At 43.2% G+C, this 23,582-nt stretch overlaps 1 protein-coding gene across 3 annotated transcripts in view; it reads left to right on the top strand.

Moving 5' to 3' along the window:
* The window catches only part of PDE6A (phosphodiesterase 6A), a 63,695-nt gene that overhangs the window by 3,572 nt on the left and 36,541 nt on the right, over positions 1-23,582 (top strand). For all 3 annotated transcript variants that reach the window (XM_040497442.1, XM_040497457.1, XM_040497452.1), the window contains exons 2-6: positions 4,901-5,053; positions 5,659-5,748; positions 6,331-6,471; positions 11,829-11,903; positions 18,168-18,232. In XM_040497442.1, the coding sequence (XP_040353376.1) occupies positions 4,901-5,053; positions 5,659-5,748; positions 6,331-6,471; positions 11,829-11,903; positions 18,168-18,232 (524 nt within the window). The remainder of the gene's footprint in view (positions 1-4,900; positions 5,054-5,658; positions 5,749-6,330; positions 6,472-11,828; positions 11,904-18,167; positions 18,233-23,582) is intronic.

Below are 23,582 nucleotides of genomic sequence, written 5' to 3'. Positions count from 1 at the left end.
GATTCTGTTGGTGGGAAAAACAGAAGAGAGGCGCTAAGAGGTTCTGTAGATCCTGGTGTTAAGTGAATGAGGATTTAGGCAGATGCTCTGATGCTAACATATCCTTGTTGTTGTTGAAGAGTTGGCTGAGCCTCTGTGCTAAGGGATGGCCTGCTATTCCGGGCCCCCTCCCCTTCAAGCCCAAAGTTCACTATGGAGTAATGCCTGCATTCCCCTGGGGCAAGCCTGGGGCAGTCTCCCTGGCTGGTGACTCAGCACCCTCAAAAAACTTGGGAAATGGCTACTATCAGTGGAGTTTTGAAATGTGAAACCATGAGTGGAGAAGTTTCCCAGGGTTGTAATAAAATTCCCATGTCCTAGCAAATTCCTGCTCATACCCTGGGATTTCCTAGAGGAAGACTTGCCGTTAGGATTGCCAGATAAAATATAGGATTCCCAGTAACATTTGAATTTAAAATTTTTTTTTTATTTTTTAAGTTGATTTTTTTATTTTGAATGAAAGAGAGAGAGATCATGTGAGCGTGCATGAGTGGGGGATGGGCAGAGAGAGAGGGAGAGAAAGAATCCCAAGCAAACTCTTGGCTGTCAGCACAGAGCCCGACTTGGGGCTCGAACTCACCAACCATGAGATTGTGACCTGAGCCAGAATCAAGAGTGGGATGCTTAGCCAACTGAGCCACCCAGGCGCCCCAAAATTTGAATTTTAGATAAACAAAGAATAATATCTTAGTGTAAGTATGTACCATGCAATATTTAGGACATACTTATACTTTAAAAAGTATTTACTTGAAATTCAAATTTAACTAGGCATCTTGTATTTATTTGCTAAATCTGGCAACCTTACTAGCCCTTCAATATTTGTGTGTGTTTTATTCTTTACCCTTTCTCCTTAGGAAAGCCCACAAGGCCTGCCTGTTCCTGTCTGGCTTATAAACCACTGGCCCCAGCACCTAGTCAGTGCCTGGGACAGAGTGGGTACTCATTACAGATTATTGCATGAATTAATAAATGATGACCCTTCCCAGTTGGCTATGATATTGTGATTTATAAAAAGAGATACTTACTTAGTCTTTGTCCTGGTTCCTGACACAGAACTCTTAAGACTCTTATAATTCTTGAGTGATAGGAGCATCTGACACAGAGCTTCTAAATTCCTTGGAATTTCCTGACTGGTAGATGGTCTTTTGTTCTAACGAGATGACTCTTGGTGGGCTCCTGGATGGAGGCCAATCACCAGAAAGATCAAGCTATGATTAGCAACTTGGAACTTTCAGCTCCACCTCCCCATTCTCTGATGAGGGGAGAAGGTCTGGAAATGGAGCTAATAATCAGTCATGCAGATGTGACAAAGCCTCCATAAAAATCCCCCAAAGTACAGGGCTCAGAGAGTTTCTGGGTTGGTGAACACACGCATGTGCTGGGAGGGTGGTGCACCTCAACTCTAGGGGACAGAAGTGCCTGCTGTCAGGAAGGGTGCTTCATCTGACAGTATGTCTGTATCTTTTATTATATCCTTTATTATATCATAAACCTGTACATGTAAGCATTTCCCTGAGTTCTGTGAGCCGTTCTAGCAAATTCCCAAACCCGAGGAGGGTGTCTTGGGACCCTGCTTTATAGCCAGTCAGAAGTATAAGTGACAAACTGGGACTTGTAATTGGCATCTGAAGCAGGGACAGTCCTGTGGGACTAAAGCCCTGTGGGGTCTGACACTGACTCCAGGAAGATTGAATTGAATTGTTGGACAGTCAGCTGGTGTCAGAGAACTGGTCAGATACACCTACGTATCTGGTGTAAGAGTAGTGTAAGCATGGTACTAGTGTGAGAGGAAAGGAGAGTTTTTCCAAGACATGACAATTCCTATTTCTAAAGAGTGCACCTGAGAGCACTGCCATTTCCAGAGACTCTCACAGCTGCCGTCCTTCCCTGCGTGTGAGACCCGGAACCCAGCATGCCACACCAGAAGGAAGCCTCGAGGAGGACCTGGTCCAACACTCCAATTTTACCAAAGGGCAAACTGAGGCTCAGAGTATCTTCAACTACTGATAATGTACTGATTGGCCCCTGAAGCCTCAGAGAACAAGTCCCTCCCTTCCATTCACCCATCCTGTGGGGACATCCTTCTCATTATGGTTTGAATTGTGGGTTCATGTTTTACATATGCTCCCACTATACTGTGAGGACCTAATGAGGACAATCTCATCTTTCTTATTGGTCTTGGCATATCCAACACCTCTCCCAGAGCCTGTTCTCAGTAAATATGAGTAAATGAATGAATGCGCGAATCAGTCGATCAGTGTATCAATATATAGATCAATGAATGAATGGAGTGGCTATGCCACTTACCAGCAAGGGAGTTTTCTGCAAAGCAGGGAAGGTTTGGGGGCACCTGGGTGGCTCAGTTGGTTAAGTGTCCGGCTCTTGATTTCAGCTCAGGCATGGTCTCACGGTCATGAGATTGAGTCCTGTGGCATTGAGCTCTGCGCTGGGCATGAAGCCTGCTTAAGATTCTCTCTCGCACACACGCGCGTGCGCACGCTCAAAAACCAAAACAAAAACAAGGAAGGTGACAGATCTATGTGACAAGGCTGATGTGAGAGTTAATGAGATAAAAGATGTTAAGTTGTCTGGCTCCTGGCTGAGGACGTCATTATTGCTCAATAAACAGTAGATCTCACCATGGAATTGGCACTGTGAATGTTTGAAAAGAGGAATTGGGGTTTCCAAGAATGAGGGGTGTGCTCCCTGCTTGGAATGCATTTCATCCACCTGGTTCCTCTGAAGCTTCAGCTCTCAGCTTCACCTCCCTCGTTCACAGGGAGAAGCCTCCCTCGTTCACTGCTATAACCCGAGAGTCTAGAACAGGGCCTGGCATAAAGCACTCCATGAATGCTAACTCAATGAGTGAATGACTTTGGGCTTTCCCTAAGCTGGGCATCTGATTCCCGGGCTTTAGAGTAAACAGTTTGAGGGACATCTAGGTGGCTCAGTGGGTCAAGCGCCTGACTTCGGCTCAGGTCATGATCTCACCACTCGTGAGTTCGAGCCCTGCATCAGGCTCTGTGCTGACAGCTCAGAGACTGGAGCCTGCTTTGGATTCTGTGCCTCCCTGTTTCTCTACCCCTCCCCCGCTCGTGCTCTGTCTCTCTGTCTCTGTCTCTGTCTCTCTGTCTCTGTCAAAAATAAATAAACATTACACACATACACACACACACACACACACAAAAGAACAGCTTGAGCTAAAAGTCTTCTAAGGCCCTCTCTGCTTCTGATAATCTGAGGTTCTGTGACACAGTTGTGTAGAACACTTCACATGCTGAATATATAAGGATGGCAATGATTGTGCGAACACCATCGGTTGGCAGCTGTATAATTCGGGAGAGAGTTCTGGGTCTCTCAATGGGAAAGAAAGTTCTGGTAGATTTAGTAAACATCTGCATCAGATGCAGGTAAGACTCACATATCGTTTTCCCTGATAGAAGTGAATATTGCAAGGATGAACTGACTTCCTGAAATGAATTTGAGCATGCCCCACCAAGACCTGTGTTTAGGGATTTATCGGTGTCCTTAGAGAATGACATGGAAAACCCTTCATGGCTAATGCCTCTTTAGAGATTTTGCTTAATCCTCTGATGCTAATTCAAGTAGAGCCCTACAGTCTTCTCTTAATTCCTGTACCCTTTACCTGGTTTGAGACACCTTCATCGACAACAATGCCGTTGCCTGTTTGTCTAATCCCACTCCAACTGGGAGAAATCCACAGATGCACAGCATCACACTCTGAATTTCTCAGTCGTAGGAAAGTTTCTGCACACTCAATTCTAGAAAAGGGGTGGGAATCCGTTCTATGAAATATACTTCCTTCCTCAGAACAGCGTGAACTGCATATCTGGGCTGGCTTGTGTCCCAAGCAACGCCTATGGTTGGAAAAACTCACAGTGCTACCAAGAAACAGAAAGGTAGATTCTCTTGGATTTAAGATGACAGTTCAGGCTCTGTCTCCTCTTTCTGACCACATAGACCACACTGACCTGTGCTGGCCTCCCAGGCTGCTTTAGGGGTGGGGGTCTGGGGGTGTGTACTCCTTTGCACTCCCATAGCTTTGAGCCAAACCCTGTGTCATGTATTACTGGTATTGATTTGTCTGCGAGCCGGCCTGAGCCTTGGTCTCACTTGTGTCCCCAGCACTCAGCATAAGGCCTGACACACAATGGGGCTTCCATTAAGACCTATGGAATGTGGATATCCATTGGACTCACTGTGTGGTGCTAGAACTGAATTGCTCAAAAAGCTAGAAGTACCAAATTCTTTTTGTTCAATGACCAGGACCCAGATCTAACCTTACCAAGACTTCTCCTAAAGACAGCAAAGCTGAGGGCAGGTTCCTTCTTGAGTCTCAGTTTCCCTTTGTGTAGAATGGGCCACTAGCGGTCCTCACCTCACAGGATTAAAGCGAGTTGAGGCAGATAAAGCACGTGATACCCGTTAGCAATTGTGGTTGTTAGACTCACTAAAGTCTTTTCCTCACTCAAGTTTCTATTTTGGGCTTACTCGCCATCACCTCAAGAGAGCCTTCTCTAACCCTCCCTCCCCAGGTGAAGTCAGTCCCCTCATCCTCGGACCCCTGCAGGGCTTTGCTCACATCTCCCCCACAGCCCTCGGTAAGTTGTATCTCAGACTTTCTCCTACTCGATTTTGGAGGCCTCCAGGGCAGAAATCACCCCCGATTGCTTTGCCCTTGCTGAAGGGGCATAGATGGAAATGTCTTCATTTTCTTGTCAACAAAATCATAGAGGCCCCCCCTCCTCCCACTCCCTACCACGGGCATATGGGGCTCTGGCCTGTTTTACTGTCTTTGTTCTTCCTCTACCCACCCTTGCCTGTGTCTGCCTTCCTTCAGAATGAGCATTTCTGTGACTTCGTGGACATCCTCACAGAATACCAGACCAAGAACATCTTGGCTTCCCCCATAATGAATGGGAAGGACGTGGTGGCCGTACTCATGGCTGTGAATAAACTGAATGAGCCCCACTTCACCAAGAGAGATGAAGAGGTAAAAACGCTTTAGAAATTGCTGGGGTGGTCATGTGAGCGGCATTCTTACAGCTTGTGAAGTCCCCTGAACCTTGCTATTTGGCCCAGCCTTGGTTTTCTCATCTGTAAGACAAGAGGATTAGGCTGATGCCCTCTGAGGGAGACAGGACAGGGGTAATGGTTAGGATGTTGGGCCCTGGAGCCTGGGGTACAGGGGTAATTGTCCTGGCTCTGCTAATATTTAGTTGACTCAGTCAAGTTACTTAATTTCTTTACATCTCAGCTTTCTTATCTGTAAAATGGGCCTAATATTATAGTATCCATCTCTCGGGGTACTTGTGATGATCACATAAGATAACTTACATACCTAAAATGACTTATCACAGGGACTGCAAACTCAATAAATAGTAGCAATTTTCCATTAATCCATCAACACTGACATTCTACATTCTATGAGCTTTACACTCTTACAAGGCAACATTTCATGGGTCAGCATTCCATGATCCATCTACTCAAATGGCCTCTGATGCTTTTGAAATATTCAAATACTTGCTGATGGTAGAGGGGGCCAGAGGAGGGCTTTCTTCTTCTCATCTAGTTCGCCTCACGCTGTTTGATTTCCAGATTCTTCTCAAGTACCTCAATTTCGCAAATCTAATCATGAAGGTGTACCACCTGAGTTACCTGCACAACTGTGAGACTCGGCGTGGCCAGGTAAGGGGCGTGGCTTAAGGGAATGGCCTGGATGAGTCCTTTTACTGAAGCATTGATGTGGTCAGACTGGAAAGGCAGTGGTGATAAAATTGCCTGGGAACCATCATAGTCTCTGCCCAGCATCCCTCGTGTTGATGAGGTGGCCGATGTTTGTAAAGCTGTATATGCACAGTTTTCAAGTCAGGCAACTTAGATTTGAATCCTTGTCAAACCATTTACTAGCTCTAAGACCCTGAGTAAATCACTTACCCTGTCTGAGCTTTAGTCCCCCCCTTTGAAAAATGGGGGCAATATTGATTGGTTCCACCCTCAAAAGATCGTTGTCAATAGTAAATGAGAAAATGCATGTGGAACATTTGTGTTCAATCCATGTTTGTTATTATCATTCTTATTAACAATCTCCGAAATAAAAGAAATGGAAAGAGTTGGACCCATGATAAGCTGGTCAGTTACTTCATCTCTCGGAACCTCAGTTTCTCCATCTGTAAAAGGAAGATAATTGTCCTGTCTCTGTCTCTGGGTTATTGTGAGCTGCTGCTTTGTGACTCAAAAAGTTTGACAGTGTTCTCCTGTTTTGTTAAGATACTGCTGTGGTCTGGGAGCAAAGTCTTTGAAGAGCTTACGGATATCGAGCGGCAGTTCCACAAAGCCCTGTACACAGTCCGAGCCTTCCTCAACTGCGACAGATATTCTGTGGGGCTCTTAGACATGACCAAGCAGAAGGTGAGGAGGCTTCAGAACAGACATTTCCAAGAACAGGATCAATATACAGTGGGGCCCAGACTTGTGTCTCACATTCAGTTCACAGGGGAGAGGCAGGGAAGATGTGGATGGTTGTGAACAGGTTTTCACAGGTCTTTTGTGTTTTTTTTTTATTTTTTTTGATGTTTATTTATATGAGAGAGAGAGAGAGAGAGAGAGACAGTGTGCAAGTGGGGGAGGGGCAGAGAGAGACCGAGACAGAATCTGAAGCAGGATACAGGCTCTGAGCTGTCAGCACAGAGACCAACATGGGGCTCGAACCCATGAGCCACGAGATCGTGACCTGAGCTGAAGTCGGAAGCTTAACCGACTGAGCCACCCAGGTGCCCCTCACAGGTCTTTTATAGTGAAGAGTGGAGTACCAACCTTTAAAGCGGAAAAGTCAATCTAGGGCACAGGTGAGTGAAAACAACCTGGTCTTCCCTGGTCAGTTGGAAAAGAAAGCATATGTGAGAAGGCTTGATGAGGAGGTAAAGGTGAGTGATAAAGAAGCTCTATGTAAGGTAAAAGCCAGAAGGAAGAAAGTTGCCAACTTCAGGAGTTCTCAGAGAATTCACACAAAGGTGGGCATAAACCTTCCCCATGGTTTATCAAGTGTATGGCCCACCTGAGCAGTTGAAGTGAAGGAAGTTACTGGGATCTGGTCCCTGGGAATGCTCTGGGGGCAGATCTGCAGAAACTAAGGATGCAGAAGCTAAGAAAGCAGAACACAATATGGCTCCTACAATATTTTTCAGCGAGGTTTTTCCCAAACCAACTCCCCCATTTTTCTTTCTCTACCTGTCACCGCTTCCTGCAGCTAATCACTTTCTGCCTTGGAATAGAGTTCCAGAGTTATCTAGATTTGTGATTTCTTATCCCAAAGAGCCAAGGTCCAGGTTTCCTGTCGGTTTCATTTTGTAGGGCCTTGTGCTGAGTGGTGCACTGATCTCTGCAGACCCTTCAAATAGTTGGTTTGATGATGAAATACATTGCAGAATCTGAGGTTGGATAAGACCTTAAGTCTAGTCCAGGGGCTCCCAGGCTTGAATCAGAATCTTCTGAGGAACTGTTTAATAAACACTAGGCTACATTTCCTGATACTCTTGCTTTTTTTTACTTAATATTTTCTGAACATCTTTCCATGTCAGTACATGTGGAATCTTGTTAATAAGGCTTTATGTTGAAGTATAACATACACACAGAGACAAGCACTAATTACAGGTAGTAGATCAATGAACATCCCTATGTAACCACCACCAAAATAAAGAGATAGAACATTACTAAACCCTCAGAATCCCCTTGCTTATCCCTTTCCAGTAATTTCCATACCCTCCTCCCTGAGGGTGACCACTATGGGACCTTTAATGCCACGTTAGTTGTGCCGACTCTTGAAGTTCCCATAAACAGAATCATACACTGGTAGGCATGTGGTATGATCTCATTTGGTCTTAAACATGAACTCTAATGACTGATGAGATTAGAGACTTTTCTTGTTTTTTGACCATGTGTATATCTTTAATAGAAGTGCCTATTCAAGTCTCTTTCCCATTTTTAAGGATTCCATTGTCTCTTTTAATCTTAGGATCTGTAGGTGTTCTTTACACATTCTAGATATGGGTTCTCTGTGGAATATACTCATTGCAAATATCTTTTCCCACTCTGTACTTTCATTTTCTTTTTTAATGTTTATTTTTTCAACGTTTATTTATTTTTGGGACAGAGAGAGACAGAGCATGAAGGGGGGAGGGGCAGAGAGAGAGGGAGTCACAGAATCGGAAGCACGCTCCAGGCTCTGAGCCATCAGCCCAGAGCCTGACGCGGGGCTCGAACTCACGGACCGCGAGATCGTGACCTGGCTGAAGTCGGACGCTTAACTGACTGCGCCACCCAGGCGCCCCTGTACTTTCATTTTCTTAATAGTATGTTTCAACTAATGAAAATTCTGAATTATAATGTAGTTTCATTTATCAATTTTTTTTAATGGTTATGATTTTTATTCTTAAGAAACCTTTGCTGGCCCCAAGTCAATAAAGATATTCATCTATGTTAGCTCTCAAATTTTATTGTTTTAACTTTCACACACAGCTCTATAATCTACCTGGAAATTTTTTAATGTGCAGTGTGAGGTAGGGTCAATATTAACTTTTTCCATGTGGATATCCAATGGACCCAGCACCATTTACTGAAAAGACCACTCGTTTTCCACTGTCCTATTGAAAATACCATCTTTCCCTAACATACCTCTATCATTGATCAAGTGTCCATATATATTGGATGCTTGAGTTTGAGATTTTGTTCAAGAAGGACTTCCCCAACCTTAATATTATAAAGATAATCTGAGATAATCTGATGTGCTTTGATTAATATATTTTAATCATTCATTCATTTTGAAATTATGAATGTGTAGGTATGAGGTAGGGATAACTTTTATCTCTCACTCCTTCTCCAGTTATAATCTATCCTTTCTCCACTGTTTTAAAATGCAGCCATTCTGATATGCTATTTTATCATATACCAGATTTCCATATACTCATGGATTTATTATTCTGATTTTTGCTTTTAAAATAGTTTTGTATGTGAGGCGCCTGGGTGGCTCAGTCAGTAAACATCTGACCTCAGCTCAGATCATGATCTCGTGGTTCGTGAGTTCGAGTCTCGTGTTGGGCTCTGTGCTGACAGCTAAGAGCCTGGAGCCTGCTTTGGATTCTGTGTCTCCCTCTCTCTTTGCTCCTTCCCCACTTGTGCTCTGTCTCTGTCTCTCAAAAATAAATAAATTTTAAAAAATTAAAAAAAATTAAAATAGTTCTGTATGTGATTCTGATGCACGTCAGCTATCTACTGATTTTAGGGAACTTCTGATTCTAGTACAAACATCCATTTAACTTTCACATACTCCTGAACCAAATATTTTGCCAATTATTGCCAAGTCCAGCAACAAGCCCTTTGATACACCTTTAGGAAGTAGCAAATGAATGAATTCATACAAATGAATGGTTCTTTCTTAATAAGAATTTCTGAGTCGTTGAATTCAAAAGGTGCCCAGTTCACACCTTAAAGGATCTGAACCCAGATATAGCCTGCTGTGTGTGGCTGTGTTCTGTTTCTTCTGAGCTCCCTCTCAAAAGGGAAAATGACACTTAAGCAAGAATATTCTTTTTTTTTAAGTTTATTTATTTATTTGAGGGAGAGAGACTGAGAGCAGGCGAGGGGCAGAGAGAGAGAGAGAGAGAGAGAGAAAGAGAGAGAGAGAAAGGGAATCCCCAGTAGGCTCCATGTGACAGATTGGAGCCTGATGTGGGGCTCAAAACTAATGTGAGATCATAACCTGACCTGAAATCAAGAGTTGGATGCTTAACCCCAGGCACGAATATTCTAACTTAGTCATCCCCAAAAGACGGAACAATCTAGCAATTAGAAATGGGCTGGTCTGCCTACAATCATTCAAATGACCTGCCTCACCCCCCTTCTACCTCATCCCCCCAGGTAGCTAAGCTCTTATCTGAGCTATTGACATTATGAAGAAGTCAATAAAGCCACTGAATTGTACATTTTACCTGGGTGAATTATATGGCATGTGAATCATATGTCCATAAAGCTGTTGAAAAATAAAAGAAAGAAGAAAGAGAAGAGAGAGAGAGAGAGAGATGAAGAGGGAGAAAGGCAAGCATAAATATGCCCCACTTTCTGCCCACCCCCTCGTTGATAGCTGCTGCTTCTCTGGGACAATCTTCAAAGCCACTCAGTGTTTGACACAGACAGTGTCAGCTCAATGCACTTGACTTTCTTTTGGGCTCTTCTAACATTTGCGTTCTTTCTCCATTCCAATGGATTCATTTTGGGTCTTACCCTGTCTACCTTACTATAGTTACTTGAGTACTTGATTGACCCCTCCAAGAGACAGCAAGTTCCCCCAGGGCATGAACTCTGTCTTATTCATCTGGCAGCAAACACATTATGTATCTGGCAGCAAACACATTATGGGGCTCAGGTAGACTCCCTATTCGTATTTTCACCCAGAATTGAATGTCTTCCTGGTGTGTAGTCTAGACAAAGAGCCCAATTGGGCAGAAGCTTGAGGACACGGAGTTTGAATTTCATGTGGACTCTCTTCTGCTTGTCCTCTGCATGATAAACCACCAAGTTCAAACAAGAAAGAGGCCAAGAGCAGAAGGGCTTAGCATCCTACCCACGATGACCTAGTGCTAATGGATCACTGTCCCTAGATGGCAATAGATGAATGAACAGAGAGGGCAATGAAGCATGGAGGCCTCTTCTGTGAGGTCCTGGCTCAGCCCAGCACAAGCTGTGTGGCTCCCTGTGCCTCAGGAAAACCAGTAGACAAGTGGCAGAGAAGAACTCGCGTGGTGTCCCAGTTAGTTTCTTCTTCTGAGGCTGTGTGCCCATGCAATGCCTTAGCTGGTCATTTCTCTCTTCCTTGACTGTATCTTTGCCGGTTGTCTTATGGGTCCTTTCTCGACGGATCCCTGATATGGGTCTCTTTGTGTATTTATGGCACCATTATTTTTTGGGAAAAAAAATTTTTTTTTCCTGATTCCAAAAGCAACACATTTTATGACAGAAAAATTGCTAAATACAGTCTCACTGCAATCACCCAGAGAAGACCGGTTGTTAGTGTTTTGTTGTGAATCCTTTGAGGGCATTTTCTATGTTTAGTTAAACATTGGGGTTATATGATCTCTATTTTTTGTCCCCTCACATATTTCACTCATCAGTGCAGCAAGGACACTTTTTTAATCAACATAAATATATATATATATATATGTATATGTATATATATATATGTGTGTATATATATGTATATGTATGTGTATACACACACACACACACATACATCTGTAGCATTATTGTTAGTAGATGTTCCATGATTCATTTAATAAGTCCCCTCTTATTAGACACTTAGGTTGTTTCCTAACTTTTCACTACTATAAATGAGGCTGCAGAGGGCATTGTTTTAGCTAAACCTTCAGTCACATGCTTAGCATGTCTTTAAGGTCAATTTCATAGACCTGGAGACCCCACTTTCCCTCTCATGTCCCACTCCCACAACATGGGGAGTATAAGGGTGTTCCAACTCAGCTCCTATTTTTTGCTTAATGATTAGACAACCCTAGTTCATCAATATCTTGAAGCACAGACATGACTGACATCCCCTAACGCTAATGAATTTTGCACCCCTTCCAAGCTTAGGTTTCAGTGAGCTCTTCCCACCTTCTGAACTTCAACGATAATGACTCACAGAGGTGGGTCCTCTTTTCTCAATCTCCTTTCCTTGACCTATTTTCAAGATGTGTAATTATTGTCTTTCTCATCCCTAGGAATTTTTTGACGTGTGGCCAGTCCTGATGGGTGAGGCTCCACCCTATTCTGGTCCCAGGACTCCAGATGGAAGGGTAAGTCTCTCTCTGGACTGTTTAGTATGATCTAACGTTTAATGAAATGCAAAATTTAAGGCACTGTAGAGCCTGCTGACATTTCTTTATCACTTAGATATCTATCTTCTCTGGGTTGGGTCGTTTCCCCTTAAAGTTATGATAATTGTTCATAATTGCCACATCTTGTAACTTGCAAGGTATTTTTAATATCTTGCTGGAGTTCCATAGTAACCTGGTGGGATTGGCTAAGGAAGAATTAATATTCTCATTCCACAGATAAGGAAAGAGCTCCAGAAATATCGAGCAACTTGCTTAAATATTCACCTAGCAAAAGTTTGGACGTGAAGACAATTTGAGCTGGAAATAACCTTAATATCTAATTGAGACTATACAAATTGGTAGCTAGCAGGTCATTTCCATCCAATAGATAAACCTGTTTGGCTACATACATTTAAAATTTTTCTTCTTACTTAAAAAGTTTTGGGAATTGATAGTTTAACATCTAAAAAAAATCAAGACATTTTTCCCATAAATACATAGATTCTCAGCTTCTTTTAAAAAAGTGGAAGATTAGCCGAAACTGGACCCACAGTCCCACATGGGTAAATTTTATTTTTTGAGATTTTATTTTTAAGTAATCTCTATACCCAACATGGGGCTCGAACTCACAACCTTGAGATCAAGAGTTGCATGGTCTGCCACTGAGCCAGCCAGGTCCCCCTCACAGGGTAAGTCTGATGGGAACTGAGGGGCAGCTGTCTCCTTGGAACATGGCCAGAGCTCTCTAGTTTGCCAAAGTCCTCACCATTCCCCTCGTATAGCCTTGCTCCCCAGTCCGCACTCATTTATGTTTCTATCAGGCCTCTCCAGGCACTTGAGTTTGTGAGCTCTGCTTTCATACCATTGCTTTCTTTTCTTTTTTTTTTTTTTTGACTTTTTAAAAAAAAATTAACTTAAATCGAAGTTAGTTAACATATAGCGTAATGATGGTTTCAGGAGTAGAATTAAGTAATTCATCACTTAACATATAGCACCCTGTGTTCATCCCAACAAGTGTCCTCCATAATTCTCATCACCCATTTGGCCCATCCCTCCGCCCAACACCCCCCAGCAACCCTGCTTGTTCTCAGTATTTAAGAGTCTCTTATGGTTTGTCTTCCTCTCTCTTTTTATCTTAGTTTTGCTTCCTTTCCCCTATGTTCATTTGTTTTGTTTCTTAAATTCCACATGTGAGTAAAATCATATGGTATTTGTCTTTCTCTGACTTCTGTTACTTAGCATAATACACTCTAGTTCCATCCAGGTGGTTGCAAATGGCAAGATTTCATTCTTGTTGATCACCGAGTAATATTCCATTGTATGTAAATATACACACGTATATACATATACATATACATACACACACACACATATATATATATATATATATATATATATATATATATACACCACATCTTCTTTATCCATTCACCTGTTGAAGAACATTTGGGCTCTTTCCATAATTTGGTATAAACAGAGAGAAGCTGATATGATGTATGTGGGGAGGACGAGATGAGGCAGGGCAACCAGATTTGTCACTCACACAGCCTGCAGAACCTATAGAATGACAGGATGACCTTAGCTGAGGCCACATGGGATAAGTAAGCAGCAGAGTCAGGCCCTGAATTGAGTTTTAGTCTCATGCTCGTCCCACAGGATCTTTTAGCCTGTCTGAAATGCTGTATCAGTTTCTGTTAGGAGGCCTGATCCCACCCAGCCAATACTAATCCTACCCCAAATTAAAATGTGCGTGTACACACGCACCCACGTGTGTGTGTATGTGTGTGTGCACGTGTGTGAATGATAGACTTTATTTAGTTTTCATGCAAACTCCAGGAATTTGAAATTAACACCCTTGCCTATGAGCTTCCCGAACACACCAGAAAAGAGTGCCCCCTGGACATCTACATCATCTGCCCTGTTTCATCCAAAATAACCTTTCAACCTGCTGTTGTTCTGTGTCAAACTCCTCTTCCACCCACACAATGGCATGATTTCTTTTGGGAAGACTGAGTCTTCAAGCATTACATCATGTGCTGCTGTCAGAAAATAACTCGGGGACCGTTTTCTTTTTAAGCTCAGCTCTTCGTGTTGGCACGGTTGACATGTCACCCTGAGCTTTATCTCCAAGTCACCTGAGCTGGATTTGTATCTTCTGGAAATTTAGAAGTGGAGGAACTGGAATAGTGATCACCCTAGCTTTCAGACACCACCAACTTCAGTCAGTTCTTCAGTCAGTTGATCAACTTCTTGATCAATTCAAGAAGTTTTGGTTTCACGGAAGTGACCAGCACACTTATGGCTAAGACTTTCCTTTCCCAAAACCCTCCTACATCTCAGGTAGCAGGGGCTCAGTCCTTGTAAGAGTACAGGGTATTAGGTTGTGATGGAAAAGGTCAGAAGGCAAATAACTATGGTTTTGGTTGGTTGGTAACCTATAGGGCAAACTCGGTCAAAAAATCCTTTGGGTCCTCGATTTTCCCATCTATGAGGTACTGTCACTAAACTCATCTCCATAGTCAGTTCCAGGTCTAGGACACAGCTAGTGAGGGGACACACATAGGCCTGAACTGGGGCACAGAAACAACATGACAAGACTGGCCCAAAGTAAATCTTCTAGAAAGATTGGGCTTGGGAAGAACAAGCCTGAGTTCAGACCCCTGTTCCACCAGATAGTTGCGTGGCCTTGGGCAACTTCTGTAAGCCTCACCTTCCTCATCTGTAATGCCTGGATGATCCAAATGGCCGGCAGGACCATGGTGGCTAAAGCAAATCAAACACTGACATACACTAGGCATCCAATCATCATGGCTACCTGGGTTGAATCTTATTATCTGCAGGGTACTTTACCTGGAGTATGTTATTTACTCTTCTCAACAAGTGTATAAAGGAAGTATCATTATCCCCATTTCATGGTTGAAGAGATTGAAGTCAGGAAGGGTCACTTCATTTGCCCGAATTCAAACGCAGGGTGCTTTTCTTCCTGGTAACTCATTACAGCCATGTTTTTTAGCATTCCCTCTCACCTCGCAACGCCCTCACACTTTCTCTGTCACATTCACCTGAGAAATACAACTGTTGTCTGGACTTTGACCAATTAGCCTCCCCAAGTCACGGGTCTAAAGATCGCCAACAGCAGCTACACCTCACTTCATCTCCTTTTAAAAGTAAAATGTTGTACATGTGTGTGTTTTCATTATTAAAAACATATACAGGCTAGTTAGCCTTCATGGAAAAAACAAAAAAAATAGCACTCATTTAAAAACTGGTATATTTCCATGCAGGATAATTTTGCTATGGCTGTATTTGTGGCTCTCTCAAAGACCCTTGTGTGAAAGCCTTCGCTGCTCAGGTGGTAGGCAACAAAAGTGCTCATTGACGGCTCAGTTTTGACTTTCCAACGGCTGGTGAATTCTTAACATGAATATGTTGCTTGAAGGCAACTCAGCTGAGCTCCAGTGCGTGAAAACAGCTCTATTTACCTAAAGCACACTGATCTTTTTGTTGCTTTCTGTGAAAGCAAATTGATTCTTCCGTGGGCTTTAGAAAAAAAAGTCCATTTCTACCCTTTCTGAAGGAGGCTTGTGGAGATCCATGGATAGGACAGCCTGGGCGGCCCAGGGAGCCCACAGCTTGCCTCTGTGAGCAGGAAGCAGCCCACACCCGAGAACAGATGGCTTAAAACAAAGACCTGAGGAAGGTTGAGAAGGTCATAGAAGTTGACTTCCTTTTCCTCACAGGGGGACATTTAGCTACACCAAAGTCTCAGTAGATAAGGCGGCCATCTTTGCTTTCAGGAACTGCCTCCAGGGTACGACTTCACTTTAAAAAATGTCCTTAGCACAATTTGTTTGCATTTATTGAAAAAGTAATACATGAGGGGCGCCTGGGCGGCTCAGTCGGTTCAGTCTCTGACTTGATTTCAGCTCAGGTCATGATCTCATGGTTCACGAGTTCAAGCCCCGCATCAGCTCTCCACTGACAGCATGAAGCCTGCTTGGGATTCTGTCTCTCTCCCTCTGTCTCTGCCCCCTCCCTGCTCTTACTCTATCTCTCAAAATACATAAGTAAACTTAAAAAAAAAAAAAAAGTAACACATGAGCCGATGAAAAGCTCACACATTACAAAAGGATATGCCACAGAAATCTAGCCTCCCCCGAGCTGGCCAGTGTGAGCAGTCTGTCCTTCCGGGAATGTCTACAGACACCCAGATACTCCTCGAATTCTACCACCAGCACCATCCTCAACAAATGGGATGATTCTGTTTTGTGCCTTCGTTTCTCAGCTTGGATCTTCCCCTATCAGCACAGATACAGCTACACTGTTCTGGAGACAGGCGATGTATCTGCTGGATGCAGGCACTCAATTTGGTTAGCCAGTCTCCTGATGACGACATTATGTTGTGTCCAGACTTTGGAAAGCAGTCTGGCTGAGGCCCCCGGATGGGGCAAATGATGTTTTGCCCCCCATTTAGAAGTGTAACTGTAGGATTCATTCCCACACGTAGAATTGCTGGTTCAAAGAAGACGTGCGTTGTAATCTACGAGGGATACGGCTACCCACCCAACAACAATCTTAGAAGCACAGTTGGGAAGAACTTTGGCGATTATCTAGTGTCAGTTTTAAAACGGTCTGAATGTCTTTAGACCCTCTCCACTTCCACAGTGGTTGCCGTGGCCAGGGAGTAATGGGGGAGAGGTACAGGAAAGGCCATGAGAGAGAACAAAGACAGATACAGGATCTCCGGGTGCCCAGCTCTGCTTCCATCAGGGCAAATGGAAGAAGCACACACCGTTAGTTTTCCAGATGGGGAAACTGAGCCCCCAAGAGCGCACACAGTAGACCCAAGACCAGAACGTGACCCTTTTTGGGAGCCACTGATCGGCATGAGCAGAGCCTCTCCCTCTGGAGCCTGAGGAAGGTCCAGATCACCTGTCAACCAAATGGACATTCAGACACCCTTGACTGGATCAGGAATTTCTCTTTGTGGAGGTTCTGAGTCAGGAGACCAAGATAGGGCTTAGGTGTCTCCATTGAAATCTCTAGAGCAGGACTTCTCAAAGCACTGCAGGCAAGGAACACTTGTTGTTACTGTTGTTGTCATTTTAATTTCCAACCCATTTTGGACCGATACTTTTCAAAGTGTGATAACGATGTATAACTAAAAAAAATTTTTTTTAAGACATATAAAATGTAAATCCCCTCCCCCTTTTCATTCGTGTCAACAGCCCTAACTTCACTCAGTCAAACTGCCATAAAAGTTTCTAAACACTCTCAATTTCTGTTTTTATCTCAGCATGGAAGGGTACCAAATAGTTTGCAGACAGTCCCAGTCCAGAGGCTATACTGTGAATAGCCCTGCCCTGGGTAAGAGTGACGCAGAGAGTAAAACACTCTTTTAGGTTAACATAACGTTAAGTTTAAGTGGCATCACAGGAAGGGTCCTGAGCATAGGAGTCAAGGCTTAGCTTCTGGTCCTGGCTCACTGTCTACCACAAGTAAGTCCCTTCCTCTCTCTGGGTCTCAGTTTTCCCATTTGTAAAATGGTTTCTAACCTGCTCATCACAGGTGGGTGTTGAGAGGATCTAATAAGGTGATGGAATTTTCCCTGGAGAGCTAAGGGAAAGGAGCCATGTGCCAATATCCCATTACATGTTAGGAAGTCATGTGACTGAACACACCTACTTTAGAGAATGGGAGTTCTCACGGTGCAAGGAGGTGTGAGGGATGGAAGAGGTGGAAAGTGAGCTGGGGGGCACGAAGCAAGATTGGGAAGACAGGTCTGGAAGAGCTGACACAGCAAAGAGAGCAGCTGAGTGATGGGTGTGAAGGAGAAAAGGGGGCCGTGACCGTGGAGCTGAGCCCTGCAGGGATGGCTGAGTTGAGACAGGAGTCTCCTTCCCACCTCCCTCTCTCCCTGGACTCCAGAAAGCAGTCTTTCACTCTTTGTCCTTGTACTTAACCCCCAGCTCCCTTTGGAACCGCTTCCTATCCCTCTTTCCCAGATCCCAGACCCTGCCTGGCCACCCTGAACTGGTTCCAAGGTTAAGCATGCTGAATCAGGAGTCAGCTGAGGACAGTGAGCTCAGGGGCAGCTGGGCTACGCCCTTAGAGGGCCAGGCTGGTGTTTCTAGAAAACCACAGGGCATATGGTTGAAAACAAGCCTTGTCTCATGGACACGCTCAAGCTGAAGTTTTGTCTCTGGATGCCAAGTTATATATTTCTTTATCTCTTTTGCCTAGGAAATCAACTTTTACAAGGTCATTGACTACATCCTGCATGGCAAAGAAGACATCAAAGTAATCCCGTAAGTTTCTTCAAAACATATAGAATTGTAGGCACATTATCAATATCTATAGATACTCATTCCAAGACCACCACTAAAGCAAACCCAAGAAGGCCATGCACTTGGTTAGAGACAGGTAGAACAATAAGGAGACGGTGTGGAAGAGTGGAAAGACCACACAGGTTGGGAAAAGAGGCTGGATTTTGAATCAGCTTCTGGTAGTTCCAGTCCCAGGCGTCAGTTCTCCATCTACAGAATGCGACCGTGGGATCTGATCAGAGATTTCCAGTGGTTTTCTGTGGAGGCACATCTGGGGCCCATACAGGAGGGTGAGGCAAAGGCAAGAAGCTGGTAAGGAAAGCAACTCAGTCCCCAAGGAAAGTTTATTCTCTATTGTCCTCTCTTGCCTGGCCTTGGAGGATAATGGATAATGAGAAGGAAAGAACTCCCAGAGAGCAAGGCCTCCACCTCCCTGTAAGTGGTAAGGACTCAAAGGCCGTTTTAAGATTCTAACAGTCAAGAACCTTAAAAAGGTAAAAGCTTGTACTTTTTTGGTCAGTAGTTCACCATCAAAACTTAGCTGCCTTGTTATCCATTTGAGTCCTCTCCATGTGCTAAGAGGCACGACCCACAGTTCTGTCTTGAAACCGGCTCACTTTCTCACTGAATGGCAGACATCTTCGGTCAAAATCAGACTCCATGGGATTTACCGTAGGTCACCTTAACCCTCAAACAAGTGGGTGCAAAAGGTCACAATGGAGTCCCTCCTGGTCGCTAGGTTGAATTATAATAATCCTGTCACTCAGATAACCCAGTTCTTGGGTTTACCTTTGACTGGTTGGGGATGAGAGATTGCTTCAAACTCTTGAGTTTCTGGGTTTTCCCTGCTCATCCTTGCGTAAGAACTGATTGTTTCCTAAGCTTGTCCCTTTCTTTTGCTGTTGTTGTCTCAACCATATCAAATGCATACTCTTTTTTTTTAAGTTTATTTCTTTTGAGAGAGGCAGAGATAGCATAAATGGCAGAGAGAGAAGGAGTCAGAGAACCCCAAGCAGGTTCCGCACTGTGAGGGAACTGTCAGTGTGGAGTCCCACACACGGCTTGAATTCATGAGACCATGAGATCATGACCTGAGCCGAAACCAAGAGTTGGATGCTTAACTGACTGAGCCACCCAGGTGCCCCTCAAATGCATACTCTTTAACCACTCTGTATTCTGACTCCTTTTCTAGAGGTATAAGTTTATTAAACTCATTATCTGTGTTATAAGTTACCACAGGTCATAGTCTTCCCCCCGTGTTGTACCAGTGTTCGTCAAGCATCATATCCTTCTAGCTTTTGAAAACATTCACTTTGCTACCTTCCACCCAGTACCTAAGCTAAGTCACATATTTTAGGTTCTTTGTTATGGCAGCACCCTGTTTCCGATAACAATTTTTGTATCAAGATAGGCCAGGCTATGTTATGGTAACAAAACCTTAAGACGTTAGTTGTATAAACAGCAAAAATTTGTTTATCATCCCACTACATGTTAATTGAGGTTGGTGGGTGTGAGGTTGGTTGGTGGAGTATCATGCATGGATTGTAGTCGGGCAGGGACCACAGCTGATAGAGCAGCCACCATTTTGAGCCTTGGGAGGTTGACTAACTTGCCAGAAGGAAGCTAGAACAGGACAAAACAGATACTAACTCTTACACATCCCTTTGGAAGTGGCCCCCTTCACTTCTTTTCGTATTTCATTGGCCAAAGCTAGCGTATGGCTGCACCTAACTTCAAGCAGACAGAGAATGCAACCCTCTTGTGTGCCCAGGAGTGAGAGCCAGAATACTTGCAAATATCCTGACTGCCAAAGTGTGTGCCATCTAAACTAAGAGAGGGGAAAACTGAATAGTAAGTAAATGGCTAATCAAACCAAAAGAAGACAAAGTAAGGTTTAGAAAGAACATAGAACAGGTGGGAAAAAAAAGTAAAAAGTGCACATTAAGATAATATTTAAATCAAAATATACCAATAATTGCTTTAAATATAAGTCAATTAAATGTCCCAGTGGAATGACAAAGATTGCCAACCTGGATGAGAGAGATATCTATCATATTTCATTGGTTCTAAGATGTATAGTTTTCTACTTTTTGACGTTTCTGAAGCAGAATCAATGACACTGTATAATTGCTATCAGCCAGATGGCAGTCATGATGTAGTTGTTATTGACTGTCTATGCATGAACTTGGCCATGACCATTCATATTGCTGGGACTTCAGCTGAATTATGTGCACTGTTGGTTGTACCCATATTGAATTTAATTGCCATGTAAAGTCACTAAAAGAGAGTATATACTATAACACAGCACTGAAACAAAAAGTTGTTTTGAATGGCACAAAAAGATAAGAAAAGGTGTGGAATATAAAAATCTGTTTCTAAATTCTAAAAGAGGGGCGCCTGGGTGGCTCAGTCGGTTAAGCATCCAACTTTGTCTCAGGTCATGATCTCACAGTTCATGAGTTTGAGCCCCACATCGGGCTGTCTACTGTCAGCCCAGAGCCCACTTCAGATCCTCTGTCCCCCTCGCTCTCTGCCCCTCCCCCTACTCAACTAGAAGCTAGAAGGCCAAAGGCCCTATGTAGTCCAGAGGTGGCACAGGAGGAGCAGGTTTGAGAGGGGGCTGGAGGGGCAGACAGAAGCCGTCTATCACAACAATGAAATGTGAAAAGAAGTGAAGGGGGCCACTTCCAAAGGGATGTGTAAGAGTTAGTATCTCGTTCTTTCTCTCCCTCTCTTTCTCTCAAAAATAAATAAACACTAAAAATAAATAAATTAATGAATTCTAAAAGAGGTCTGTTGATATTAATAAAGTAATAATTACAAGTTCAAGCTGCATTATGTTTCAGATTAAGTGGCAGCATTCTATCTTTCTCAGTTTCCATGTAAGAAATGGTCTGTCAAGGAACGTTTGGCTTTCTAGATATGAAGAAATACTATATATCCTGTTTATAAGAGATCTACCTAAAAGATAAGAATACTGAGAGGTTGACAGTAAAAGAATGAAAAAACATATACCATGCAAATGCTAATAGAAAAAGCTGATACAACTCTATTAATATCAGGTAAAATTAGACATTATGACACAGAGCATAAGTAGAGATATAGGTAGTCACTTCTTAATGATAAAGGGGTTAATTCATCTGGTTATTACAGGAATATATTATAATTCTTAATTTGTATACACTTAATAACACGGCCTCAAAAAAAAAAAAAAAAAAAAAAAGCAAAGCTGACAGAAATATAAGAATGTATAGACAAATCCATGTTTGCTAATTGATAGGAGGATCAGACTAAAACAGATATAGAATATTCAAATAACATAATTAAACTTAATCTAATGGATCTATCTATCTATCTATCTATCTATCTAGAGAGAACAAACATGACACCCCATCCCCCACATTATAGGATACTTATTCTTTTCAAGCATACGTGCGACATTTACAATAACTGGTGATATGGGCCACAAAGTAAACTTCATGTATTTCAAAAGATTGAAATAATATATGGAATGTCCCCTGGTCACAGTAAAAATATTCTAGAAACCAATAACAAAAAGCTAATTAGAATAATCTTCATATGCAACTAGGGAAGCTAGAAATACCCTTCTGAAAAGAAGGAATCACTTGCAAATAACTCATGGTAAAAGAATAAATCAGTGGAAATTAGTATAACTTCTGAACTGAAAAATAACAAAGACGCTACACGCCAAAACCTATGTGATGCAATGAAATCATGCTTAAAGGGAAATTTATAGCTTTAAATATACATGTTAGAAAAGAACAAAAGCTGAAAAAGTAATGAACTATGTAGCCACCTGTATAGGTCAGCGTCCCAACAAATAGTAGGTGTCACGTTCAAATTAGGATAATTCCAAGGAGGGGCGCCTGGGTGGCGCAGTCGGTTAAGCGTCCGACTTCAGCCAGGTCACGATCTCGCGGTCCGTGGGTTCGAGCCCCGCGTCGGGCTCTGGGCTGATGGCTCAGAGCCTGGAGCCTGTTTCCGATTCTGTGTCTCCCTCTCTCTCTGCCCCTCCCCCGTTCATGCTGTGTCTCTCTCTGTCCCAAAAATAAATAAATGTTGAAAAAAAAAAAAAAAAAAAAAAAGGATAATTCCAAGGAGGGCTTATTTACAAAGGGGCAATTACAGGGGTGCAGGTGCAATGAAGAAAACCACAAGAGAATGTACTAGTAGTGATGTTTTTACAAGCACTCCTGGCCCCATAAAGAGTTTTCTAGAACTTGGATGAAGAAGGGGTCCTGTAGAACAGACCACCTTGAGAGAAACATTGCCCTTTAGTCAAGGAACAGAGCAAGCCCAAAGCAACCTTGCCAGTGGGGGCCCAGGGAAATAAATAATCTGACCTCACTGTTCTATCTTCCTCTAGTCTTTGGTCAGGTCTCCCCACTGGGCCAAACTCAACTAGAAGCTAGAAGGCCAAAGGCCCTATGTAGTCCAGAGGTGGCACAGGAGGAGCAGGTTTGAGAGGGGGCTGGAGGGGCAGACAGAAGCCGTCTATCACAACATCTCAAGAAATTAACAACAAACCCAAAGAATAAAGATAAGCCCAGAAATCAATAAAATATAAAAAGATAAATAATGAACAAATGCCAAACGTTGGTTCCTTGAACAGATTCATGTGACTGACAAATTTCTGGCAAGACTGAACAAGAAAAATAGAACATCAAATGAGTTGTGTCAGAAATTAAACTGAGAATAACCACAGTAACACAAACATTAAAAAGACAAGAGGATAATTTGCCAAAAATACTTTAAATTTAGATGAGACAGGCAAATCCCTGGAAAAGGAAAACCTACTAAATACAAATCAAGAAGAAATAGAAAGCCGTAATAGTCTTAGAGCAGTAAAATAAATCAAAACCTTCCCACAAAGACACTCCAGGCTCAGATGCCTTCAGGGGTGAGTTCTACAAAATATTTAAGGAAGAAATAATGCAATCCTCATGCAAATCATCCAGAAGAATAGAAAAGGAAGTGGCTGATATAAACTTGACAACAGGGTGCCTGGGTGGCGCAGTCGGTTAAGCGTCCGACTTCAGCCAGGTCACGATCTCACGCTCCGTGAGTTCGAGCCCCGCGTCAGGCTCTGGGCTGATGGCTTGGAGCCTGTTTCCGATTCTGTGTCTCCCTCTCTCTCTGCCCCTCCCCCCGTTCATGCCCGTCTCTCTCTCTGTGTCCCAAAAATAAATAAAAAAACGTTGGAAAAAAAAATTTTTAAACTTGACAACAAAACCCAGCAAGGGCTACGTAAAAAAGGAATATTCAGGGGCGCCTGGGTGGCGCAGTCGGTTAAGCGTCCGACTTCAGCCAC

Source organism: Herpailurus yagouaroundi, unplaced genomic scaffold, assembly GCF_014898765.1.
Source record: "Herpailurus yagouaroundi ecotype Mexico unplaced genomic scaffold, PumYag 29, whole genome shotgun sequence".
NCBI lineage: Eukaryota > Metazoa > Chordata > Mammalia > Carnivora > Felidae > Herpailurus > Herpailurus yagouaroundi.
The sequence above is the reverse complement of the archived record's forward strand: the minus strand, read 5'-3'. Positions and strand labels throughout refer to the sequence as shown.